Source organism: Nyctibius grandis, chromosome 13 (genome assembly GCF_013368605.1).
Source record: "Nyctibius grandis isolate bNycGra1 chromosome 13, bNycGra1.pri, whole genome shotgun sequence".
Taxonomy (NCBI): domain Eukaryota; kingdom Metazoa; phylum Chordata; class Aves; order Nyctibiiformes; family Nyctibiidae; genus Nyctibius; species Nyctibius grandis.
This window is the reverse complement of record NC_090670.1, coordinates 1,200,012-1,227,883: the sequence shown is the minus strand read 5'-3', so window position 1 is coordinate 1,227,883 and position 27,872 is coordinate 1,200,012. Positions and strand designations below refer to the sequence as shown.

Here is a 27,872-nt window from a genome sequence, read left to right as displayed (position 1 = left end):
TTAGTTCTGACTATGCAAAATCAGAGCCACAAACCAAAAAAAAATTCAAAACAATCAAAGAAAACCCAAACCTTACCAAGAGACCATTTTCTCGCAATATAATTTTTTGTCAAAGCTCGCTCCATAAACCAGAGCAGAGACGGCCTGAGTTTGATGACTTCATTTGAGGACGAACACGCCGAAGCCTCTTTGGTGCAAAGACGACTTCTCCAGAGTCCCCTAACGTACTCTGGTGGCAGGTGCGTGTTGGTGGGGGTCCCTGTGCAGCCGCCCCCGTGCCCTGGGTGCAATGCCCATCTCCTTTGCTCGGGGCTCAGTTGCAATCGAAAACCCTGATTTTCTAAACCACGCGTCACGTCTCCACAGAGCGAGTCCAGAGGAGGGTGACCAAGCTGGTGAAGGGTCTGGAGGGTCTGACCTATGAGGAACGGCTGAGGGAGCTGGGGGTGTTTAGCCTGGAGAAGAGGAGGCTCAGAGGTGACCTTAGTGCAGTCTACAACTACCTGAAGGGAGGTTGTAGCGCAGTGGGAGTCGGCCTCTTCTCCCAGGCAACCAGCGATAGGACAAGAGGACACAGCCTCAAGCTTCGCCAGGGGAGGTTCAGGTTGGACATTAGGAAGCATTTCTTCTCAGCAAGGGTCATTAGCCATTGGAAGGGGCTGCCCAGGGAGGTGGTGGAGTCACCATCTCTGGAGGGGTTTAAGAAAAGCCTGGACATGGCACTTATTGCCCTGGTCTAGTTGCCATGGTGGTGTCAGGGCAATGGTTGGACTCGATGAGCCCAGAGGGTTCTTCCAACCTGAGTGATTCTGTGGAACAGCCTGCCCGTACCTGACACTCGGGCAGGGCAGGAGGAAGATGCCCACCATCCTGCCAGAGGACAGGTGGCCACGGAGAGGGTGGCACGCAAAATAATAAACCACAACCCCAAAATAGCCCGCAACCCTTTTCCATTTAACCTGATACGACGGTTCAGCTGAGACACTGGAGCAAAACACTCCCACGTTCAGCTGAGACGAGACACGACCGCAGACGACGTGCTGCTCTCCAACAACGTGCTGCCCGGGCACCGCAGCGATGCGCCCACCCGGCAAGATCCCCCTCCAAAACACGACGTAGCGCTTGCCACCACGTGCAGACCTCAACAGGGAGTAAGCACCTCGGTCCCACTCCACACAAACCCCCTCAACGCCTCCAAAGGAGTTGCAAGAGCGTGGAAAAACATGCAAAGCCAAGCCCCCGTCCTGCCCGCACACGTCCTGCCGGCAGCGGCTGATGCAGATTTTCGGGGCACGCACCTCTCGCACCCAGAACGTTTAAGCTTCACTTCAACAGCCTTTTGCAAGCAAAAGCTGGGCTCTTCCTCACGCTGCTCCGGCAGTTGGGGATGCCTTCTCATTAAATCACTCGTTCCAAGTTGAGAGCTTTCTGTAAATTTAATTTGAGCTAATCACTTTCTTGCCAAAGGAGAAAAATAAATCAAAGGTTTATTTTAATGCCATTGAATTCAATGCCTGTAAATTTAATTTCTAGCTGTACTTTTGTTTAAACATTTTATAGTGTTAATTACAACAAGCAATGCAAATTAGTCTCCCAGTGTAATAAAAGGCCTGTTGTAACAGATAATAAACAGCTTTGAACCATAAGCTCATCAAGACGCTGTTGAAGTGCGTGCTCTGACTCACAGGTTAAGATCAAAATCTTCATCCTAAAACCAGGATGAGGATCTTTGCGGCAACTACGAGCTGCAAACACCAACGCAGAACGTCGCATTCTTTCCAAAGGAAGATCCTGGAGCAAGTGGACGGTCTGAAACCAGACACAGAAACCAAAAACCTCCATGTCAGGACTTGGGACTCCGACTAAGCTCTTTTAGACAGGTACCATGAAGCACCACTCACTATTTCTTCTTATCCGTGAGCATTTAAATGCTGAGGTTGGTGCAAATAAATGATTTATTTATTCAAATAATTGACATCCTCCAAATCATGCAGCCCTGATCCCCTCAGCGCCTTTCTGGCCTTCCACGTGGATGCAGTAAGGTCTCACCTTAACCTGCTCTCAGCCTGCAGTCTGAGGGAGAAACAGCTACAGGATATCCAGGATTTTGAGGACATGTGCTTGATCCTCCCCTCGTGATCCAAAAGCCTCAGAAGGACGAAGGTTGCCTGCCAACACGCTTACATGCCTGATATACTGTTGACACGAAGCCAGAAGAGACTTACCGCTTCCAACGAGGAGCAGGTGATGGCTGCTATGAGTTGTTGATATGAAATACAGCAGCGCTGCTGCCAGCCAAGGCGTGCACGGGACGCTGGTCTATCCGAGGGAGAACCAGCCCTGCGCCGGGACACGCACACGCTGACACGTCACGCAGGGATGAATGAATGTCCTCCCACCCCGGGCCACCACATGCCAAGAGGCAGATCTGAGCCCTCAACCCGCAGAGGAGCTGCTGCAGCTACGCACCGGGATGGAGACGTGGGGAGACCTGAAACAGCAGGCACTTATCACAGCCAGAGAGCAAGAGGAAAACCTCTTTCTCACAGGTAAGAAAGATGACAGCAACATGAACGCAAGCACCTCGCTGGTCAGCAGGACACTAGCCCCATTCTCTGGACCTCACCATCCTTAACCCACACCTATCTCCAAAAGGGCCAGGGCTGACCCAGCACCAGCACGGAGACCCGGCTCGTGCCCCTTCTCTCCCACCATTCAGAAGGACACCAGACCCAACACCAGATGCAATCACCCCCTGGTCCTCATGGCACCTCTCACGGGCTCAGCCCGAGGAACATCCCTTTCCCCTGCGGGGCGGCTCATCCAGAAGAGGAGGATGAGGATCTTCTCCTTACTGATGGCTCCCAACAGGCTGGACACCAAGGTCACCTTCTCGCTCTCTGCTGGAGGTACGAAGGCTGTGTGTGTGTGGAGCACCAGCGCAGCACAGACAGCTTTGATGCTCATAGTTTGGTCCTAAGGGGAACCATACCCTCCTCACTAAATGGGAAATTAAGTAGTTAAAAAAAATGCCGTGAATCAAGAAAGTCTGTCCTTAATACCACCACTGGCTGTTCTATGGATTCAGGCCACGTCCTAAGGAAAAAGACGTTTAGAGCAAATATTAAATCAATATTAAAGACTGGCTGAAACTCCAGTGCTTTGCTAGCAAACGCTGCTGCCCGATCTCTGCTTTCCTGCCTGCTGTGGCTCAAGCGTTGGCTGAAAGGAAGATTTACTGCAGAGAGGAGACCACCACTCGCCGTCCTTTCAGTCACCATCTCCCTACCTACTTTCCCTGCCCAAGACAAGAAATCCTGGGCAAACACCCACCACCCGCCCTGCTCTCACGCGGCTACGAAGGAGGCGGATTTTACAACCACACATCTGGCACATCAATGGCTTTCCTTGATTCCTTCTGCGTGGTGCAAATGACATCAACTCATTGATCTCATAAGTTAAGACGGATTTCAAAATAAAACATGCAGGCAGGTGTTTTTCTCTGCAGTTGGCCTCTTGTCTCTGTTTTAGATGCAAGAACAGCTACCAAGAGCTTTAGGAAAGACACACAGGTCTGGCTGGAGGTGGTGGCATGGTGTCTCAGCACACCAGGCTGCGTTTCAGGAGATCTGGTTTGAAAATCTTGGCTCAGCCACAAGCCCCTGGTGTGACCTTTGGCCAAGGAGGCTCCTCTGCACCAACATCTTCTACTTATGAACCGGGTGTGACACTGTCCCCCAACCCCACCGGTCTCCTCCAAGAACAAAGTCCACTCACGTTGCAAACATGGCTTGAAACCAAAAGCAAAGACTTGCAGCTAAAAAGGAAGAGCCTCGACCAGATTCTCCAGGTATATAAAATATGATGCAAGAAAGAGGAAGGAGCTGAGGGTTGGAGAGACAAAGAAAATGAGGCCAAAACCCAAAGAAAAAGCAATGTTTAAAAGTGAGGTGCACTGAAAAGCGCTGTGCCCTTTCGGGGTCATACAGAAGGTCTGGAGAAGGTTGGGCCGGTTCAAGCCAAGGGTGTGTGGAGAGGCGAGATGCCTCTAGCTCACAGTTCTGGAAACATCAGCCTCATTTATTCTTCCTGGAAAAGCACGGGCAAGCTTGAGAGAGATCTGGTAGGTTTGCGCTATAAAAAGAGAATGGCACAACCCAGACGAGAAGGAATTTTCCATTCAGAATTAATTTGTTTTCATTAACACCCAATTCCATTGCTCACTATTAGAAGAAAAGCTCTTTTGTTAAAACTTCTAGGGGCTGAAAAGGCCAATGAAGGGCTCAAAATGCTCCTCCCCGTAACAATGGATTCGCTACACGAGACTGCCCACAGAAATGAGCAATATCAGGCTTCATGTTCCTGCTCTTTCTGAGGTTAGAAAGCGTAGGGAAGGCACCTGAAAGCAGAGTTTGGTCTCCATAAACAGCCAGGTAATCTTGTCTTCAATATAGGAATAAAGCCCAGGGAAAGCAGCAGCCATACAGGGATATGAGCATCTTCACTAATAAACTCCTTCCATAGTTCAGGATAATTATTGGCATGTAAAGAGAAAAACATAACCCAGCTAAGGCACTGGAAGAAGGAAGGAAATCCAGAACAAGGAAGGAAAGCCAGTAGAATCAGATTAATATAGAAATAAGCAGAAAGGTGACTCTGCCCTAAAGACTAACACTCAAAAAAGTGAAGCGAACCAAAAGCTGAGACAGCCCTGTAGGTAAAAAGAGGGATAAAAGTCACTTATCAGGTTGCAAAAGAAGGGGTTTTTTGGAAACTAGTGTAAGTTTTACAGATGAGAAATTTAGTACTGTAATTTTCTACAGAGTTGGTGCAAAACCCTAGGAAATGCAGAATCAACTGCAAATATTTACCCCTGTAAAGACATTTAAACAAGTGAAAGGAGATTCCATGGAGGAGTAAAATTCAGCAGAGCTGGAGGATGTGGCTTATAAAGCTCTAGAAAACTGCACACACAATACTGAGAGTCTGCCTGTCTCGAGGTATCATGAACCCACACCCCTTTGAAGCCCTTTCACGGTGGATAAGAGTTTTGCAGTAATTCCCAGCCACGCGGACGAGGGATGTAGATCTCAGCATGAGGGACACACAGAGATGGGTGGAGAAGGGACCAGGAAGGACTGCTGCCACCTAAGCACAGTGCCTTGTGCCACAGTTATGGGACAGAAAAACCACCTACGTGATACAGACTGTTTTGTTATCACCCACAATACAGCCATGAGTGTCCCATCTCAGAGTCACAGAATCACTCAGGTTGGAAGAGCCCTCTGGGATCATCGAGTCCAACCGTTGCCCTGACACGACCATGGCAACTAGACCAGGGCACTAAGTGCCATGTCCAGGCTTTTCTTAAACCCCTCCAGAGATGGTGACTCCACCACCTCCCTGGGCAGCCCCTTCCAATGCCTAATGACCCTTGCTGAGAAGAAATGCTTCCTGATGGCCAACCTGAACCTCCCCTGGCGCAGCTTGAGGCTGTGTCCTCTTGTCCTATCGCTGGTTGCCTGGGAGAAGAGGCCGACTCCCACTCTGCTACAACCTCCCTTCAGGTAGTTGTAGACTGCACTAAGGTCACCTCTGAGCCTCCTCTTCTCCAGGCTAAACACCCCCAGCTCCCTCAGCTGTTCCTCGGAGGTCAGACCCTTCCCCAGCTTGGTCGCCCTCCTCTGGACTCGCAACAGGGCACCCCGTCCCGGGCAAGGCTCTCACCACCTCTCGCAGTGCAGGGGATGCAAAGCTCCGTTTCCAGCCCAGGCTGCAGCAGCCAAGCCCGGGCACACGCCTGCCCATCTCCCCCACGCCACTGCCCGCTCCTCACCACTGCCCGCAGCTCGGTCCTCCCCGGAGCTCCGCTCCTAGCAGTGGGCTCAGATAGGAGTGAAAGATGAACTTTAATGGCAACGTGGGCGATAAAAGATGAAACAGAGCAGTAAGGGGATGCCAACATCATTCCCAGGTTGAGCAATGGCCTGCACCAGTTTGCAGCTACCACAAGGCTCGGGAACACGAGATGCAGCAACGCTTCCTGCGAAGAGCCCGAAAATAACACCGGGCTGGAAGATGCAAAGCCTGGACGATGCAGCCCTCAACCCTGGCGCACCCTGCCACCCCTCCTCGGGGAGGCCGAGGGGCTGGAGATGCCCCCCGAGGCGGTGGGGAGCATCGGCCGCCCGGGGAAGGCGGCTGAGAAAGGACGGGGACATATAGGAAGCGTTTCCCGGCGCGGCGACGGAGCCAGGCGGCTTCGCTGGGGACCACGTTTCCACATCGCCCCACAGCTACGAGCGCTCACGCAGCCCAGTCACGTCTGGCAGCCCGGTGCGAGCTGGCAGCAGCCTCCGGACCCCGGCTTGGGGGGGCACCCGCAGCCCCCCGACCCGCCGGGCACCCAGCTCCCTCCAGCCCGGCAGGTCCCACGCGTACGTGCGCCGAGCTGCTGCTCTACAGCCCCAATCCTGCTTGGTTAGGGGTTTTGGGTTGGTTTTTTTCTTTTTTAATACTATGTTTAAAGTTGTATATTGTTCCAAAGTTTCCCTGTTTCATGTCATTGTTTGTTGCTGTGTTTGAAAGTTGGCACATATTTGTTCAATTAAAGATTTATTTGCACTATTTTGTTGAATAAAGATTATTCTTGCTAAAAGCTAAATAAAGTTTCATAAAAACTCACACATCCCATAAACAAAATACAATGTCCTTTCCAAAAAATGGTTGCACAAAACATTTCAAAATCACTCAATTCATTATACAATAAATCCACACACAGAATAACAGGACCTTGCCAGAATACATAATAAAATCTCATTACAACACTTTCAGACCCCAGCTTCAAAGCGGGAACACAAAGCCTCCACGAACCCCTTGGCCTTGAAAAACCGCTGACGGCGTGGCCGGGGGGACCCCCCGGTACCCCCCGCACCTCCACCAGCACCCACGGGTGCCAGCTCCCTGCCCCTCGGTGGTGGCTCTATAGCCTCGGTGGCCGCTGGCCAGCGGGTCCCCCCGCCCCTGCCTGCAGCCCATCGCCATTGTGCGGCTCGTCGTGGCTGGAGCGGAGCTGCTCTCCCATGGCCCCAGCATGGCATCAAAGCGCTCGCAAACCACGGAAGCAGAAGGCGAGCGGGGCTTCCAGCAGCACGAGGAGGAGCCGGCGCAGTTGCCACACGAGCCCCGAAAGCGGAGCCCCGCTCTCCATTAAAGCGACAGGCGGGGTTTCTAAAAACCACGGATCCTTCCAGAGCCCAGCACATTAATAACCGGGCTGATGACGGTCACCAGTTGGCTTCCCAAAGCCCAGCTAGTTGAGAAAAAAATAGAGTCCTTCAAGTTTGCAACGAGGTTTGGGGCAAAGAGCCGTGTTGCAATGCGCTTAGGGAATCCCAGCCGTGCAACAGCATCCCTTAGAATCATAGATGTCAGGGGTTGGAAGGGACCTCTGGAGATCATCAAGTCCAAACCCCTGCCAGAGCAGGACCAGCCTAGGGCAGGTCACACAGGAACGCATCCAGATGGGGCTTGAAAGTCTCCGGAGAAGGAGACTCCACAACCTCTCTGGGCAGCCTGTTCCAGGGCTCTGTAACCCTCACAGTAAAGAAGTTCTTCCTCATGTTGAGGTTGACCTTCCTGTCCTCCAGCTTGCATCCATTGCCCCTTGTCCTATCGCAGGGCACAAGTGAAAAGAGGTTGCCCCTTTCCTCTTGACACCCAGCCCTCATATATTCATACCCATCAACCAGATCCCCTCTCAGTCTTCTCTTCTCCAGACTAAAAAGCCCCAGGTCTCCCAACCTTTCCTCCTCAGGCAGGTGTTCCAGTCCCTTCATCATCCTGGTAGCCCTCCATTGGAGGGCAGCCACGGCCCCACGCTCCAGCACCCTCATGGCATCTCCACCTGCCGCAGAAGATGACGGCGGCGCTTGCCACCCAACTGCCACTGCCACCCGCCCTGGGTGCACCAAAACTAGTTTCAGCTAAACCTTCTCCGACCCCAAACCCAAGAAGCCGCACTGCGAAAGGTAACAGCCCTGGCAAAGGCTGCCCAGGGAGGGTGGGGAGTCTCCTTCTCTGGAGATATTCAAACCCGCCTGGACACGACCCTGTACAACGTGCTGTAGGTGAACCTGCTCTGGCAGGGAGGTTGGACTAGATGATCTCCAGAGGTCCCTTCCAACCCCAACCAGTTTGTGATTCTGTGCAAGCCATCCCATCACTGGTGGGACGCTGCTGTGTCCCCAGGTCAGCTCACAGCACGTGCAAGGGTCAGTCCCTGAGCAATCACCGCCATCCCAGCGCATGGTAATACCAGTCTGTGAAAAATGCCCTGGCTCATTTACAGCTCCAGAACCCCCCAGTTCTCCCCACCAGCCACAGTTTGGAAGCTGGAGAGGGTTCTTCTTCCCCCCTTCATTTCAAGCACCATAAAGAAAAGCTCCCCAGCGCACAGGGCTCCGCAGACGGGCCACATGCACCAGCTGCACCACGCTCCCTCCAGCAGAAACCCCGAGCTTTATGGATGCACTTACCTACTCCCCTCTGAGCAACAGCTGTCCATGTGGATTCAGTTATTTCGGAGCAGCTACTCCGCAGCGGCGCTCACGAGAAACCCCCTGCGCAGAGAAGCCCTCGGCAAATATCAAAGCGCGCACACAGATACGACAGATCACGAAAGCCAACGGCGATGGCCAAGGCTCGCCCTTTTCTTTAAGACAAGACTGGACGTGGCACTCAGTGCCCTGGTCTAGTTGACAGGGTGGTGTCAGGGCAACGGTTGGACTCGATGATCCCAGAGGGCTCTTCCAACATGGTTGATTCTGTGATTCTGGGCTCAGCTGGGCAAGGACGGCTCTGGAATAACGCTAGGAAGACCCTGCCAAGAGGGACGAGGCTATGGAAGAGCTTTCCAAGAGATATGGAAGCTCAGGAAGACCCTGCCGAGAGGGACGAGGCTATGGAAGAGCTTTCCAAGAGATATGGAAGCTCTTGGCTTTCCAAGAGATATAGAAGAGTTGGCTCTGCAGCCCAGTGAAGGGGGAATTAAGATGCCGACCACGGCAGTGACACCCATCTCCTGACAGCCCAGGTGCTGGTGGACACGTCCCCCATCACCCACACGAGCTCCTCTCCTTTATTAAAATAAGCTGCTAGAGCTCATGTAGGCTGGGGACAGGGGACAAACGCGGCTGGAGGACACAGACCCCTGAAACGGCGCTTGGTGAGACCCACACGGGCCACCCCAGCCCAGCGCGGGGGTTAAACGCCGCGTCTTCTCCTGCCGTTTCAGGCACAGAACCACTCGCGTTAGTTGCTAGAGACGCCTCCCTCCCAGCTCCTCGCTGAATATATTGTCTCACCAGGCAGAGGAGTATGAACTCATCGTGGTTTCCCAACCCTGACCAGGGGCTCTGCGAGCTACTGGCAATACATATAATAAGTTATTATGCAAATAAAAACTGGGCTCAGCCAAGTGAAATATGCTGGCTCTTAAAGTCCCATCTGCATCACAGCAAGGCTCTCAATGAACTTTAAAATACTTATTGTCACCACAATGGGCAATATTATATTCTAGTTTGGATCTGTTCCTTCAGAGCGTTAGCTCCCATTCGCAGATATTTTTAGATTTTCCTATCCCACTCCTCATTATGAAACACTGAGCTGCAGATTGATTTATTTCTTAAAAGCAAGTTGCTGTTTTCCCAATAACAGATTTAACAAATTTGTTCCACCTGTTCAGTTATGCTTCCAATGTCTTTTTTGTGGTTTCATTGAAGTTTTTTTTAATCCAAACCTCAAAGACTCTCAACTCAGCATTAAAAGACAAGCTCAGCATCATCACTACCACTCGCAATTCAAATGCTGCTCCAAATTACTGCAAGCTTTCATTTGTAAGTCGATACAGACAGCGAGATTATTGAGCTTAATGGCTGTGGGCACAAACACACGCTCTTTGGAGGGCATCCTCCTACTGTAAACCCTATCTCTGCAGCGCAGGGGCTCACTGCGCCACCTCAGCACCCTCCACCTTGGCTGACCTCAGCCACCGATTACAAAGAGAGCACTTTTAAAACAAAAAAATGAAATAATCCTATACACATTCACCAGAGTCACAGAATCAATCGGGTTGGAAGAGCCCTCTGGGCTCATTGAGTCCAACCATTGCCCTGACACCACCATGGCAACTAGACCAGGGCACTAAGTGCCATGTCCAGGCTTTTCTTAAACCCCTCCAGAGATGGTGACCCCACCACCTCCCTGGGCAGCCCCTTCCAATGGCTAATGGCCCTTGCTGAGAAGAAATGCTTCCTAATGTCCAACCTGACCCTCCCCTGGCCAAGCTTGAGGCTGTGTCCTCTTGTCCTGTCGCTGGTTGCCTGGGAGAAGAGGCCGACTCCCACTGCGCTACAACCTCCCTTCAGGTAGTTGTAGACTGCACTAAGGTCACCTCTGAGCCTCCTCTTCTCCAGGCTAAACACCCCCAGCTCCCTCAGCCGTTCCTCGTAGGTCAGACCCTCCAGACCCTTCACCAGCTTGGTCGCCCTCCTCTGGTCTCGCTTGGAGTCCAGAGGAGGAGTCCCTGGAGCCCAGCGTTTTTCATCGCTTTATTGCACCAGCGCGGGTCAGACGCCAGGATGGGGAGCCCTGGGAAAGGCCACGGTGTATGGGCGACCTCTCAGGCTGGAGGTGATGGATACGGAGCCACAAACACCCCTTTTATCCCAAGGTGCACGGCTGTGATGCCAGAACTCGAAAGAAAAGCTTGGTGCTGTGATATTTCATTAACATAACGACAAGCAGCTTTCTTGCACAACCAGCTCACTGAGGAACTTTATGGGTTAACATTAATAAGAGCAGATGTATGGTCACCTTTCCAGCAAAAAATCACCCTTGTGGTAACTCCTCGTAAGCAGAATGATAATTAGTGTTCTCAGACCTCTATGGCCAGTCCAGATACCTGCCAACTCTGAAACAGCTTGAAATAAAAGCAGGGAATGACAGGAAAACCCAACGCATTCAGCCTTCACGTAAGACCAAAAACCCATCCTGATAATAATCATTAGCCACAAGATTAAGTATCCTGGGATTTTATTTATTTTAAAAGTTGAGTCTAGGGAATTCTTTGCTGTCAGGTATCACCGCAGTCAAGAGCCTCAAATAATTACAGGAAATACTCAAAACAAGAATGAGCAAAGTAATAAGAAATGGCACAAAATTAGAAAGTGGCAGAAGCACTCACTCCTCACCACCCAGGAGACATCCTGGGAAGGAGAAGCTTACCAAAAGCCAAATTATTTCACAACCAGCCAATTCTCTTTGCAGCTCTCCCCACACTCGCTGGTCCCAGCTCCATCACACCAACTGCATGGACCAGTTGCATCCCTAGCCAGCCCCACAGCTCCAGCCCCACACGCTGCTTTACCAAGCACTCCAAACTTGGTTGCAGTTCTCCCCATTTGCCTTATTCCATTTTTCCCTCCAGGCCTGTTGGTTAACACCTTGCCTGCAGGTCTGCTGGTGGGTCCTCAAGCAGGTAACGATGCCAGCAATGATGTGCTGAGAGAAGACCTGCTGGTAGGTCTTCTGCGCCAGCTGGGCTGTAGGGGAACAGGTCACCTGAAAACGAGCACTTGGGATGAAACCTGGACTGAGCTTGTTCCACCCCAGCCGGGGTCAGAAGCAGCACGATGCCTTATGGCAGTACCGGTGGGAAGTGCCTTAGGGGGAGTCTTCAAGATGCTCACCAACATCAGGGTGGTTATAACCACCACCAATGAACAGAGAGTCCCTCCCAACGGCTGAAGCTCCAGAAGGAGAAAGTCCACCTTGGCAGCAGCAGAAGGGAGATGTGGTGCTGAGGACACCTCCCAACTTATCCTTGAATTGAAGAAACGGGACTTGGCTGCTGCTCCAAAAGACCCAACGGACTACTCTAAAGAACAGTTCATTTGCTTAAACAATAACCTATTTTCACATAGCCTTGATCCACAAATGATCATATAAGAAGTCCAAGTCTTAGAAAAATCATATTTAGATTTCCAAAATCGTTCCTCAGCAAATATTTTAGGAGCAACACTTAACTGTAGCGATTTATTGGCAGAACATGTGAGTACACAGGTGTGCACAAGAGCTGGCCAAAGAACTCTGCCTCATTTGTGTGCAAACAGTTACGTTACGTACATACTACAAGGGAAAAAAGAAAACGAGGATCCTGTAAGAAATAACCCAAGTCTTTTCAATCTGAAAATGTCAGCATTGTGCAACGATAGCAGAAACCTGAGAATAATCTTCATTCTTAGCATGAGACTGGGAAAAAGCAAAATATTTTTATTCACCAAAGGGATCTTCAAAGTGGAAAACATACCTAGTGACATGTTTCCAACGTGGGGTAGCACGAAAATGTAAAACTTAATCCGATTTTAACCTAAAGCAAATTTTTAACAACATCTGAGGCTTGGTATTATCAAAGTAACACTTGAGAGGCCTGAGAGTGAACCAAGGCTTGCCTCTGCGCTCCTCCAAGACCCACGACCCAACCTCCCCCTCAACAAGTTTGCAAAGAAAAGCTTTCATTCCCCTCGGCTCCACCTCACCTCAGGTACAGGGCTTTTGGTCCTCACCAACACTGCTTTGGATTTTCTGCAAAGAAAAGGAAAAACTTCCCCAAAGCCCTGCTGCACTAACAGAAAAAGTCTGATTTTTCGGGGGGTGGATGTAGCCTGAGGGCAAACCAACCGGCTCCCACTGAAAGTCATTTCATCGGGGTCTCGGAGAAAGCAGACACCAGAAGAATAGCACAAGGGAAATCCTGCCACAGCCATACAATCTGCACATGCACTCACTTGCTTTTATCCAACAATTAAAGCAGGAGTTGTTTCTCCCCGGCGCAGCCATCACCCATGGAGTGACAGCTTTACGGGCCTGAAAGCGATTTTGTGCGGGGAGTCAACAGCGCGACACCGCCCGCGCAGTCCAGACACGAGCCCTGGATGCCGAACGGTACACAGAGCTGTCAACATGCTTCGCTGAGATAATCAACTGAAAATGTATAGAGCTGCCTGGAAAAAACACCCACCCCGCCAGAGAACACGCTCCGCTGCCTCAACAGAACAAACACGGTTTCGAAGGCGTGCCAAAGTTCAAGAACTTTCAAAAGACTAGTTACTGGCTGCAAACCAGAGCCAGGCTGGCCAGAAGAGCAGCAGGTAGGACCATACTGTTGCTAAAAAGACAGTGTCCAAAAGATTTAACAGCTCCACCAAGAAGCCACCTTGTCTTCCTTTCCTTTTTCAAACACTCATTTTGCTCAGAGGTTCTCTCAAAGAGGTAAGAGCCACCAGCCTAGGGAACTCAAACCCACAGTCTGCATCAAGGCTCAGCATGGGCTACTGTAGCCCCCCTCAGAATTACCCCTCAGGCCACCACAGAACGTGAACCCTTCCATGAGGACACTGCTGGACCCCTCTCCAGTCTTGGAGGTGGAGATGACAACCCAACCTGCAACACTGCCATCATTCCCACTCAACACTCAATCCATTGCTTCTTGACATTCTTTGATGAGGTGCTGGAAGGTGCAGTGAAATCCAACGTGTCACTGAAGCCTCCTTACGAGCAAAGCCCAACTGTGCTGATCTTCTGCAGACGCAGCCATCGGCACTTCCTAAACAGATCGACACCTCTCTTTTCCCTGTGGACAACAACCTTGGCAGATCACGCTGGAAAAAAAGGTTTGTAGACGAAGAGCCCAAAGTCAGCCCAAACCAACCACCAGCTCATTATCTCAGAAACGAGCATCACAATTCATTGTACCTACAGCTAAAACTCAGTGCTATGCAAGCCTGTCCATCCTTCCTGCAACCCAAGCTGTCAAACACACATCTTCACTACCTTTCAGTCAACCTACATCAATCCAGCTTCCTGTATTGATCAACGCACCTTCCAAACCAGCTGTTCCCAAATCACTCATCTTAAGGTGTGCAAGCCATGAGTACACCAAGCCCAGCTACATCAACCAACCAAGAGCCACCGCAAGAGCAGCTGCCAGGGATGCAGGACCAACAGGGCATCACTTACAAGATGGACAGTCTCTTCAATCTCTAAACTGCTGCCACAAAATTTCCCCACAAGAGTCCAAGATATTCAAATCCAGAGTATTTGCCTTAAAAAAAAAACCCCTAAAAGCCAGGAAAAAAGCGCCAAGAAATTGCCCTGGGTTTTGTTACATCGCAGGCACCCATCAGCCTGACACGTACCGACACGAGAGCCCGCGGGGGAACCCACCAAGCGAACCACGGGGCTGTCCAGCTCACCCCACGTCTTCACTTGCTCTTTGTCAGACCTTTCCCCAAAGCACAATTAATCCGTGTTTCTCCCTCACAACCGAGCTCTTTACTAGCATGAACATTGAATTTGGGTCCATTTCGGGGGCAAGACTGAAAATAAAGATGAGGGAAGAAGAATTTCTGGAACAGCAGCGACTCCAGCTCAGTTTGGGAGACATAAGGCATATTTCACGCTCAGATGTCAGCTCCTAACATTTAATGCTCGCAGTGTCGTTTGCCCTTCAGCTAGAAGAAAGGCGTGTAAGCAACCCTCACCCAACTGAAATGTCCCCATTGCAAAGCAGTTCTGCCAGGAATCACAATTTCAGTGTCATGTTTCTTATGCTCTTCTTTGCCCAATAACCCCCTCAGCCCACGCTCACAGACAATGCTTTATTACTCGGTATTATGCACGCCAACGATACACAGAGCATCCTAGACGGCCTTGGGACCAATGTCATGTCAGTGCCTTTCTGTATCATATAAAATATCGAAAGGAAGGGGGACAGCTGGATCAGAAGTAACGTTAACCCTTTAAAACCTGAACTATTATTGATTTTTCACGCAGGGTGCCCTGACATGAGCCACGTCATGAGCCAGCAGTGGTTCAGGTTGGACATTAGGAAGCATTTCTTCTCAGCAAGGGTCATTAGGCATTGGAAGGGGCTGCCCAGAGAGGTGGTGGAGTCACCATCTCTGGAGGGGTTTAAGAAAAGCCTGGACATGGCACTTAGTGCCCTGGTCTAGTTGCCATGGTGGTGTCAGGGCAGTGGTTGGACTCGATGATCCTAGAGGGCTCTTCCAACCTCATTGATTCTGTGATTTCTTACAAATTCAGCTTTGCTTCATTCAGAAGGACCAGGACGGATGGGGTGCGAAAGCTGTTCCCCTCCGCCCTCCTGCCCTTTCCAAACTCAATCTTCTACTCTCCAAAGCAAATGTTTACTTTTAATTGTCTCTAAACCCTGGCTTTGCTTATCTCTAACTGCCTCACGGACCGACGTTAAAAACCATAACGCAAAAACTTTCAATTCCAGTGTTTTTAACACTTCTATGAACTATGTAACTATGCTTGGCCTCACTCTCGTTAACCACTAAATGCCAAGGAGTCAAACAAAGAGCAAAACCCATTTGTTATCTCGAAGCTGCATCTGCTCACAAACCCACAGTGGTTTTTTGCTGCTATTGTTCTCGGGGTTTGGGCTTTGTGAGAAAGCGTACTGCACGAGAACAAGATTGCTGGGTAAATATGTCAGCGAGACCTTCCCTGTCAGCCATAGCCTTGGGGTGTGATTTCTGTTCACGACATAAAAATTTCTGCTATTTGCCAGATTTCAGATAGCAAACTTGGATCCCCTGGAAGATACCTGGCGCTGCTTTCGTACACCAGCAGCGGGAGGGTTTAACTGCTTGAGTACCTGATCCAGAGGAGTCGCTTGAAGCCACGCAGGACCTTCACTGGGACCTGACCCAAAGTTTACCTTCCCCAACTGCCCCCATCAACTGTCGTTATCAGAACTACCATTTCTAAAATTGGTTTTCCTGCACCTTCAGACATGGGAAGAAGAAACGGTTTTGTGTCAGGAGGGACCAACAGCAGAGAAGCTCATGGTCCACAAGGTGGGGGACACCAACCTGGCTGTCTCTGGAGGTTTTCTTCTGAGCCCATCTGCAGCCACCTGCATGCAACCAGGCTCAGAAGCCCAAAAGTCTTCATTAAATGGGAATGAGCTGGTTAATATTTCAGCCAAAGTCCCCCCTTGAATACTTTGCTCCAATATTTAGGTACCAGAGGAGAAGACCGGTTGTTTTGCTGAGCTTGACACGACCCTCAGCCCTCACCTCTGCAACGGGTTTGCAGAGGGACCCAACGCACGGGGTGCTGCTGTCTGGGAGGGGCTGCAAGGACAGAGGGAAGGGGACGGGGCTTTGCTGAGTGAGGGGAAGCATCACTAGGCACCAAGACCCCCAACTCTGCACCGCTTCTACACAGCCCAGCTATTCTGAGAAGTGAGAGAAAAGCAGGCTGGCAGCCTAGGGAGGAAAGAGTTGACAGCTCTTTGCTGTATCTGGCGTAATTTTCTTTGGCAAACCCAGCCTGGTGTTAGCGATGTGCACCAGACGCCTGGATCGGCGGAGCTGAGCCTGCAGGAGCGACGCTTTGTATTTAACACTTGAAGACCTCAACTTCCGAGAGCTCACCCCACCATCTCACACCAGCCAGCGCACGAAGACGGCACATATGGAACCGCCTGAGGCGCCTGATGCAGCAGCGCCTATAAATTGTCCAAGCCTCGCAGCCGCACGTCGGAGTGCTAACAACAACTGCGCGGCGCACACGCGTTTGAAGTCGGATCCCCCTTTATTAGGGGCGTGCTGCTTTCCTCCTCGGAGCTGCACCGGCTGCTGCTCCTCGCGCCGGGACTCCGCCGCCAGCTGGGACATTCGCAGCGCGGGGTGATGCCAAGGGAGCAGGGGGCAGCCACGGATCCCAGCCCAGTGGTACAGGGCTTCCCCCCGCCCGCTGCCGAGCCTGGAGTGAGAAATACCCCCCCGGGGGCACGCACAGGCGATGTGTGGGGCAGAGCCCAGAGCTTGGAGGTGCTCGACTCCATACGGGGTCTCTAGGGATGAAACCCACCAGCATCTGTACGAGCACTGAGCATAGAGGCTCTCTCCATCTCATAGAATCACAGACTGGTTTGGGTTGGAAGGGACCTTAAAGCCCATCCAGTTCCAACCCCCTGCCACGGGCAGGGACACCTTCCACTGTCCAACCTGACCCTCCCCTGGCCAAGCTTGAGGCTGTGTCCTCTTGTCCCATCGCTGGTTGCCTGGGAGAAGAGGCCGACTCCCACTGCGCTACAACCTCCCTTCAGGTAGTTGTAGACTGCACTAAGGTCACCTCTGAGCCTCCCCTTCTCCAGGTAACTCACCGAGGTAATTCAGGGCTTGCCCTCGCCCAGGCTCACCCGCTTCGCAGCAAGAGTTAACGCCGCCAACCCAGCAAGCACCAACAAGCCCACCCATAGCTCAGAGGCAGCCAACGTACTAATTTCATTCATTATCACTAAAAAGACAGTAACAGCTGCAGTTAAAACCCAACTATTTTCTCTACACGCTCTCTAGATCCACCTCATCAGCTGCACGTCCAGCAGGTCCCATTTTGATCTGATTTTTCCACCACGGGGCATGTTTTATGGGAAAGCAGGAGAATTAAAGCTTTGCAGGCAGCAACGCCGCCCCTCCTCGCTCCTGCAGCCCCAGGACTCCCAGCGCCCGAAGCACCAACAGGCAGAGCGGCAGCACCCTGCAACTGCTGTGAAAAAGAGACATAAAAACCTCATTTTTGAGTCTGAACTGTTCAGTCCTCTCAGTGGCACGGCAGGTCAGCACCAGCTCCAGCTATCACCTTTAAGTGATTTATCCTATTTTCCTCTCCCATGGGAAAATAAAAAAAAAAAAAAGCACTGGTTAAGGTTAGCTCAGCAACTTATCTGCAAGGTTGAAGGAAATAATTGCTCCCAAATTATTTCCTGGATTAATTTCACTGCGCCCAGCACACCAAGAAGATGGGGAGGAGCAGGCAAAGTCTGTTTAGGCCATTAGTGCCTGCCCCACGCTGCCCCGGGAACCCTGGGAAAAGCTGCTGCCGCTTCATGGGTGGGAAAATAAAAGGAAGAATTCAAAGATATTTAATTTTTTTTTTCTGCTGGACAAGGTACGCTGCATTTACGTCTCTGCGCCCCCCGCGCATAATAAATAAAATAAATTTTATTTATTTATTTAAATAAATAAAATGTTATTTTATCGTCCCTAAGCAGCCCCCTCCTCAGTGGGGCTCCCCCTGGAAAGTCTTATTCGTGGGGACCACGCTGATGACAGAGGGTCTCCTGCTACGGGAGCCCCCAGCCACCCCCAGCCCCCCAGCCGGGGCAGTGGCAGGGGGCTGCGAGGGAGCAGAGGGTGGAAGAAACACCAACATTAACGTCACTTAAAACAAGAAATGGAAAACGGAGAAGGGACAAGACACCAAGAAGTTGATTAAGAAGTGTGATGAGGTTCAGCCAGGCAGGAGCAGCAGCACCCAGCTTAGCCATCATGGGGCACCCAGAGAAGCCACCAGACCTCCCAGAGCAAGGCCAGCAGCAGCAGGGCTGGTCCCAGCACAGAGCTGGAGCCACCATGGAGCTTGGCAGAGACCACAACCCCGACACAGCAGCTCCCCAACTCTTCCACCCGTATATAATTTACAACTACAGAGCTGTGATGTGCTCCGAGGTGGATTTTCCTTCAAGTGCTGGCTTAAAAAACTTCCTCACTACCTTCCCCCTTCCACCTCCTCCTGTGCCTCAAGAGAGATTTAAAACACAGAGGCAAAAGGAATTGCAAAGAGGGATTAAAGGCAGCCAGACAAAGGCTGTGGGCCAGGGGCAGGGCCGCCCAAGCCCTGCATGGCCCCAGGGGATCAGGTACTTAACCCCGCTTTGTCACCGAGGGGCTGCTGGGGCTTTGGGACATCGAGTCTATTGTAAGGGAGGTAAAAACAGCAGACGGGGAGGGCCCGATCCTGCAAAGCCACGTTAGCCATCATGTCTGTGCCTGGCTGGCAGCTCTGTGCTGGCCCAAACCTCGCCCATGGCTGGGCCAAACCAGGGGCAGCTCTGCCAGGATGGGCCGGGAGGACAAGCCTTCCCCAGGCCTCTCCTCCTCCTCCTCACCACCGCCCAGCCAGCGGCCACCAGCCATCACTTTGCCAGCCACTGCAGCACGGTCCTGTGCCCTGCCACGCCAGCCCTGCCATGCCCACAGTCCCACACAGCACAACACCTCGCCACGTGATGCAAGGCCTGCTCCAACACCACGTCGAGCAATGCCCACCATGGCAAAGCCACACAACGCAACGCCACGATGCTGCAAAGCCACACCGTGCCACGCAGCACCCGCCACTGCAAAGCCACACAACGCCATGGTGCTTAACATGCACTGCTGCAAAGCCGTGCAACGCAATGCCCACCACAACTCCATGCCATTCCATGCCCACTGCTGCAAAGCCACTCAATGCAATGCCCACCACAACCCAACGCCACGCAACACAATGCCCACCACAGCCCCATGCCACACAATGCCCATTGCTGCAAAGCCACGCAACGCAATGTCCACCACATCATCATGCCACGCAATGCCCACTGCTGCAAAGCCATGCAATGCAATGTCCACCACAACTCCATGCCATCCAACACCCACTGCTGCAAACCACAACTCCATGCCATCCAACACCCACTGCTGCAAAGCCACGCAACGCAATGCCCACCACATCATCATGCCACGCAATGGCCACCACTGCAAAGCCACACAACGCAATGTCCACCACAACCCCATGCCACCCAATGCCCACTGCTGCAAAGCCATGCAATGCAATGTCCACCACAACTCCATGCCATCCAACACCCACTGCTGCAAAGCCACGCAACGCAATGCCCACCACATCATCATGCCACGCAATGGCCACCACTGCAAAGCCACACAACGCAATGCCCACCACAACCCCATGCCACCCAATGCCCACTGCTGCAAAGCCATGCAATACAATGTCCACCACAACTCCATGCCATCCAACACCCACTGCTGCAAAGCCACGCAACGCAATGCCCACCACAACCTCACACCACGCAATGCCCGTCGCTGCAAAGCCACACAACGCAATGCCCACCACAACCCCACGCCATCCAACACCCGCTGCTGCAAAGTCACGTATCACAATGCCCACCACATCATCATGCCACTCAACACCCACAGCTCCAAAGCCACGCACCGTGACGCCCGCCGCCGCCGTGCCCCCTGACCAGGTCCCACGCTTTCCCAACTCATTCTGCTCTCCTGAACAAACCCGACCAAGCAGCAAGCGCTGGCGGCCGGGGCTCAGCTCTGCGCGGCGCTGCTCCCTCCCCGCGCAGGCAGGAGGCACAGCGCGGAGCTGCATCGCTTGCCGGTTCCCGTATCATTTCGAGTTGCTGCCCCGTGTCTCCCGCTGCGAGAGCCGCTCCGAGGCAGCGCAGATACACGGGGAGAACAACACGCTGCAGCTGAGGTGCGGCTCCGGCAGGAGGACGCTGGCACTCGCCATTTGGAACGCATTACGGCGCTGGCATCCCATCAATAGGGTCTTGCATATTTAGTACTTTGCACTTACAACGGAATTTTATTTGGGCTTATGGAAAGAGCTCATTTTAATATGCCCCCATCTGGGAGTAATTATTTCGGTTATAGTAGCGTTCAGGCCCAACTGGCATCAGCACCATTAGCACACAAAACCCAGCGTGTTTCCCCAGGAGCTTAACAAGAGAGCGCTTACAACTGCGACGTGTAAAAGCCTAGGCGAGGGGTTTATTTTCCTCTGCTATAAAGACAGTTAACTGTTTTAAAATTGCATCCAAATCTCACTCTAATTTTGTGCTTGTGCACAATGAATTCTGACAGATCACACATCTTCAGAGACACGCTTACCACTTACTCATTGCGCGGAGTTTACTCAGTGCTTTACACTCACAAAAAATCCTCACATATGGGTTACCTTTCGCAGCCAGATACCTCTAAAAATAACATCCTCTTAAAAGTGTTGAAAGACATTAAAATATAAAGCCATTAACATATAATAAGACTGGAATGAGAGCTTCGCATGCTCTGAAGCTCTCAGGGTTTGGCTTCCAGTCAAGAAAAATATATTGGATTAGTATGAGAGCAAAATTAGGACAGTGTGCAGTTTAATTAGCATTACAAGATACTACATGTGTATGGAAGGGCAGAGAAGATTTATAGTATTATGCGGTAAGAAAAATAATGTTAAAAGGTTAGAATAATATCGGTTTGATAAAGCACTGTGTACTGTGAGGTTAAGTGAGAGATAACTCTGGAATGCCACGGAGCGTTCTTAAAAACACGGGTTTGAGCGTTTGCCAGTTCGCTCATCTAAAAACCGTGGAAAAACCCTGCAACTTTGGTCACGTGTCAGTCAAACACGTACTTTGGCAACAACCACCTCCTCCATCAAGGAATTCGATAAATGCTGATAAAAAGCCCCAGTCCTTGCACAAAGCTGCACTGCTGCGCCCTTCCCTCAGCCCTGACGCATTATTCCCACACGATTCCTCCGTTATCCACATTTTTCTGTTTCCAGCAAGGTATCAGCACCCACGTGTTCCTCCGTGAGCCCAAGCCTGCCCTCCTCTCCTTCCTGGCCATCGCTGGATTCATTTCATGCTTGACCCCACCAGCCACGGAGCGAGGCTGCCCACACTCTCCCCGGCTGGATAAACCACCTGATGTTGACACAATGTATTTCATATTTCATATTTTCCAACCGCTTCTTCTCTCCTAGATGTGAGTTATTTCTTTTTTTACCTCTTCCCTATCCTCACCAGTGTCCCCAGCACTCTGAGGGTTTCCCAGCGAGATGCCCCCACAGATGCAGCTATTTTTTTTTCCCCTCTCGCTGCCCATCTCCCCCTTTCCAAAGGGGAATTCCTCGCGGCTCAGGAGTGCCGACATCCCACCGCGTACGACACGGCGTCCGTCCCACAGAATCAATCAGGTTGGAAGAGCCCTCTGGGATCACCGAGTCCAACCATTGCCCTGACACCACCATGGCAACTAGACCAGGGCACTAAGTGCCATGTCCAGGCTTTTCTTAAACCCCTCCAGAGATGGTGACTCCACCACCTCCCTGGGCAGCCCCTTCCAACGGCTGATGTCTCACCTGCTCGGTGTCAGGAGGCCGCACAAAACGCACCCGACCAGCACCACGAATCCCTGTAAATAAGCAGGAGGTGCCTCGGCAGCAGCATGCCGGGCTGTCCTCGTGCAGCCAAGGGAGACCGTTCCTCCGCACACCAAGTTAAACCCACGGCCCACGGATGCACCTCAGCCCTCAGGGCAAAGCACACGCCACCACGCTTAATTTTCCAATTAACACGGCACACCCGGCAGCCACTGCCGCTCTCCCGACACGCTGTACCATTTTCTTTTCAAAAGGAGGAGTTGATGGATCCGTGCCAGACCTTGCACACAATATTCATAGGCATAGTAGCAGAAATATGTTTTCTATTTGACGTCAGGCAGCCCCCTCTCCCCGGCACAGACCCCAAACCTCACGCAGCCTCAGGAATGCGATCCTCTCTTGTCGAGGGACGGGCACCATTAAACGTGAATGAAGGTTAGCAGAGCCCCGATGCGCTGCGGTCTCCCTTTATTGCCCTGTAAGAGCTACAACCAAGACCACCAGAAGTGTCTTTAGAGGGAAAACCCATCATGAAACACCTCCCTAAACACCATCGTCCTGCCCCGCGGCACGCCTGCGCGGACCCGGAGATCAGACGTCACGAAACCCCAACGCACGAGCCCTGAGCGGGTATTTAAAGGTCTGGGCCCCACAGGGCACGGCGCAGAGGCTGCTTCCGAGGGGGCTGACCCTGCAGAAGCGTTTCCCACAAGACACCCTCCCCACGGCTCTCAGCGCGCCGTCGGCTTTCAGCTCATCCCAGATCCATCGGGCGCCGGTGCAGCCTCCTGGCTCGGGACACAGAACCAGAGCCGGGGATGAACGTGCATGGATGAGCTCGAGGTATGCTCGGTTCCAGAGGCCGACGTGCCACAACCCTTCTCCAGGTGAAACCGCCCAAGTAATACACCAAGAATTACCCTGCCACAGCATCCTGACCAGAAACAGAGAAAAACTACATCTTACTCCCTAAATATTTTCCTAGCTCCCCCTCAAGTAAAGCCAGTCAGTCATTTTTACTAAATATACCAAAAAGCAGCGTGCACAGACCGAGCTGTGCACTCTTGCTATATTTCTTTATCCACAACTATAAATAAAACACTACTTTGCCTCGAAAGCTTTATTGCCACAATTTCCATACTGAATGAGCAAGCAGGCTTTTGGAAGGCAGATATAAATTAACGGGGTCATGTACCACCTAACGACTGCTGGAGCAGGAGGACCCTGACTGCTGCTTCAGGGGATGGAGGGATGAAGGTGGGAAAGGGAAGAAAAACAAGTAAACAACAAGGGGGTTTATACGTGTTGCTTTGGTGGAATTAAAAATACCTGCAGGAAATATAGCTGTTGGAGCGAGTCAGAGGAGGGCGACCAAGCTGGGGAAGGGTCTGGAGGGTCTGACCTATGAGGAACGGCTGAGGGAGCTGGGGGAGTTTAGCCTGGAGAAGAGGAGGCTCAGAGGTGACCTTAGTGCAGTCTACAACTACCTGAAGGGAGGTTGTAGTGGAGTGCGAGTCGGCCTCTTCTCCCGGGCAACCAGCGATAGGACAAGAGGACACAGCCTCAAGGTTCGCCAGGGGAGGGTCAGGTTGGACATTAGGAAGCATTCTTCTCAGCAAGGGTCATTAGCCATTGGAAGGGGCTGCCCAGGGAGGTGGGGGAGTCACCATCTCTGGAGGGGTTTAAGAAAAGCCTGGACATGGCACTTAGTGCCCTGGTCTGGTTGCCATGGTGGTGTCAGGGCAATGGTTGGACTCGATGATCCCAGAGGGCTCTGCCAACCTCAGTGATTCTGTGGTTCTGTGAAAGCAACGATACTGTCAGGAACGGCAACGTAAGTGCTACTGGAAAGCGGGTACGTCCCTGGTTAAACGGAGACCCAGAGAGGACACCTGCGCTGCTGATGGAGGTAAGTGCTGGTAACCCAGTCCCTGCTCAGCACAAGTTTTTGCAGAAACGTGGCACAACACGGGCTTGCTCAGAGACAAAGCACGGAAACGACGCACCGCGAGGCTCAAACAGCACAGGGATGATTTTTTTGACACCACACCACGATCTAGTTCAGGCACAACAGATTTTAATGAGCCGTACGCAGTACCCCGCTGCCTGTCCTCCACCAGCGGAGCCCTTAGCGAAGCGCCTGCCAACCGCTAACGAACACATGGACAGAATCACTTCTGTATCGCCCAGCACATCCATCCGAAGGGATTATTTAGGTTTTATAACACCAGTCAAGGCCCATGTACCCCCGGCTCCTCAAAGCCGCTATCGCATCTCAGAGGGACAGCGATCAAAGAGCCGAGGAATTAAAGCGGCGTTAATAAACGTTTCATCTCGACGCCAAAGCGGTGATGCAACACCCCACTTCTGGGACAAAGATGGGAACTACACTGCCTCAACCTTCGCCACGAAAAACTGCCCTTGTCTCTGAAACGAGTTACATATTGGAATACCCTGTAAGATGGGGAAGCGGGGCGTAATCGAGCTGCCAAATCTCACTCCTGTCATGAGGTCATTTCTGGCCCGTGGCCAGGCGAGGTTTCTGCCAAAATCTCGGTGCTGACCATCGCTCCCCATCCTTCCCCCGCTCCTCTCCCTCCTGCCTCAGGTCAGGAAAGGGAAAAAAAAAGCAAAAAGGGTCAGGGAGGGGAGTATTTTTTGGTTTTAAATCAGCTTGTACAATCGCAATACGTGCGGTAATTACTCGGCCTCTTGACTGAAAACACTTTGCACACTGACACAGCGACAGGCCTGTTTGAGGGCTCACAGCACCGCGTTTATTGGGATGCTGGATCCCCCCGACGCACCCCAGCTCTGCCCACTCCCCCACAGGTCCCTGGGAGAGAGATGCCATCGATCAGATCTCTTGAAATAATTTAGTAATTTCTGCTTAATTTATGTAAGCATCCCGATACACGTGCACGGGACCCCACTTTGGATCTACCAGCAGCAGAGCTTGGCTGCTACAGGGTGGAAAGCAGCGAGGAACCCCATACACACCCCGATGTTTTTAACATTGCTGGTGATAACTTTTTAAATAAGGCTGTTTGCAAACACCTCGTTTCATCGCTTTAAATCACAGCTGGGGGATATTCACAGCACCCCAAGCCACAGAAGGCGGCTGTTCTCAGCCGCAAACAGTGAGGCAGGAGAGTGAGAACCAGGAGAGCAGCACTACTACAAACAATACTCATTACACGTCGTCACGGCACCAAACAGAGCGTCCTCGGTGCCAGCAGTTGGGCTGCGAGCTGTACGCTGCCCATTAAGCGCAGCGTTCCGCATGCCCTGACGACCAGGAAGCTTTCTCTCACAACCAACTGCTTCAATATGTCCAAAAGAATTTTTCGTCTTAAGCCCAACAGGCCAGATGTAAAATAAAGAAATAAATAATTAGCGTTACCTTATCTGGAGTATGTCAGCTGCAGCGAGCGACGCTTGGATCTTCGTACGCATCCAGAGACACATTATCTAACGCTGTAATTTATGAACGCCTCAACTATTTACCCTGGTATTTCATTATACATTCGCTGGAAAGAAGAGCTCTAAAGACTAAACAGATCCAGCACGATAACACGACAGGAACTTCAGCCGCATGCTATTACAAGGCAACCTAAGAATTCCAACGTGACATCAAGCCGCTCCGACTCACTTTATGTCGACACCGCTGAAGTACCAAAGGGAAGGAAAATAAAAAAGCAGCGACCCGGGAGCACGGGCTCTCTCTGGTTCAGCAATTACTTCGGTTTTATTAACGGAAGCTGCAGAATCCAAACGCTCACTGGAAGGCGCGAGCCCGGCTTTCCCGGGAGCAGCCGAGGCCGGCGCAGCGGAAGAGCTGCCCGCTGCCAAGTAGGAGGAAGAGTTTCCAAACTCGCAGCTTTATCAAAGCTATTTTTGTCCTGCCCCCCCCCGCCCCATGCATTGATACCCAGCAAGGCGAGGACTGCCGGGGCGCTGCGGCGGGGCTTTGCGTCCCCGCTCCCCCCGGGACCCCCCGGTTCCTTCGGGGAGCGGGCCATCGGCTCGCGGGGCTCGAAAGGGAGGAAACTCCTTCCTCCAGCTTATCCTGCTCGCAGCGAGGTTTTGTGCCTGGAAAAAATGAGCTAAGTTTGCGAGCGGAGGCCCCGGCTCCGCTCCTGCTCTCCCAGAGGCTCTCGGGACAGGCGAGCCCCCCCGGGCACCACCGCTCCGGGGGGCTCCATCCACCAGCGAGGAAAACTGGGGGCAGAAACCAACGTCTCCTGCACAGCTCAGGCTTGCAGGCTGCTGGGGGGGCCGCCGAGCCATCACCCCCAAGGCCGCCGCATCTCGGGTGCGGGGCAGGGAGGGGGGAAAAATCCACATAATCAAAACCACCCCAGGAGGAGAGAGGCAAGCGGGGGGTGCGCAGGGAAGAGGATTTCCACCGTAAAACGAGGTGGGCAGGAGGAGGGGAGGTAAAGCAGAGCCCTGCGGCCCGCCCGGGGCGCAGACCCCCGCCGAGGGCTGAGGGGCGCCCGGGCCCCCCCCCCCCGAGCACAGGCGCTGCCCTCAGCCGCCCCGCACAAGCACCGCGAGCGGGGCCGACACCGCGGGGATGTCGCGACGGAGCGACAGGAGAAGGGCGGCAGCAGGTGGAGCGCGGGCGGCCCCGCAGCCCCTCGGAGACCCCCGGGGCACCGGCTGCGCCTCCCCGCCTCTCAGCCGCGGCGAAGGACACCGAGTTCTCTCCACCTTCAGCTCCCGCCAGCCCGACCTTGGGGCTCTCGGCTGAATAAACACCACCCAGGGGAGGTTTGTTTTTTTTTTAAGCGCCTCCAGGAGTGGGACGGCCCGAAACCGCGCCCGCGGGCGGAGGGATGGAGCCAGCACCGCCGGGGTGGGGTGCGCGGGGCTCGGCGACAAGTGCGGTCCCGCCCGGCCGCGACCCCCCGCCCGCACGCCCCGGCCCGCACCCACCTGCTGGCGCCGCTCCGCGCCCTCGGCGGGCCGCTGCGGGCGGCCGGCGGCGGGGGAGCCCGGCGCTGCCGCCGTCCCGTCCCGGCGCGGCGGGGCGGCGGGCTGCGGGCCGCGGTCGCGGCGGAGCTCGGAGCGCAGCTCCAGGTAGCAGCCGAGCGTCAGGACGTGCAGCGCCAGCGACAGCGCGAAGAAGCCGAGGAAGAGCCGCCAGCTGCCGCCTCCGCCGCCGCAGGCGCAGCCACCGCGGGGCGCCGCCGCCTCCCCCCTGCGCTCCGCACCCATGGCCGGCGGTACGGAGCGGCCAGGCGCCGAGCCGCTACTGCTCCATGCTCGGCCGTGCCGCGCCGCGCCGTGCCGGGCCGCCGCGGGGCTGCGCGGCCGGGGCCGCCCCAGCGCCCCGCCAGCGGGCGGGGCTCCGCGAGGGGCGGAGCCCGGGCGGGGCCAGCGCGGGGCGGGCAGGGCCGGGGCGGGCGGGCCCGGCTGCCGGCTGCGGGCCCGCGGGGGGAGCGGAGCGGGGCCGGGCCGGGCCGGGCCGAGGGGTGTCATGGCCGCAGCTGGAGTAACTGTGCCCAGTTCTGGGCCCCCCAGTTCAAGACAGACCAGGAGCTACTGGAGAGAGTCCAGCGGAGGGCTACAAAGATGGTCCGAGGGCTGGAGCATCTCACGAGGAGAGGCTGAGGGAGCTGGGGCTGTTCAGCTGGAGAAGAGCAGACTGAGGGGGGATCTTATCAAGGCTCACAGATACCTCAGGGGGGTGTCAAGGGGATGGGGCCAGACTCTTCTCAGTGGTGCCCAGTGACACAGGCACAAACTGAAACATGGGAATT

General features: G+C 53.2%; 1 protein-coding gene across 2 annotated transcripts in view; it reads right to left on the bottom strand.

The window, feature by feature from the left end:
• The window catches only part of EDA (ectodysplasin A), a 77,843-nt gene extending 50,461 nt beyond the window's left edge, over positions 1–27,382 (bottom strand). For both annotated transcript variants that reach the window (XM_068411724.1, XM_068411725.1), the window contains exon 1: positions 27,046–27,382. In XM_068411724.1, the coding sequence (XP_068267825.1) occupies positions 27,046–27,327 (282 nt within the window). In that variant the 5' untranslated portion in view covers positions 27,328–27,382. The remainder of the gene's footprint in view (positions 1–27,045) is intronic.
• Between the last annotated feature and the right edge of the window lie 490 nt (positions 27,383–27,872).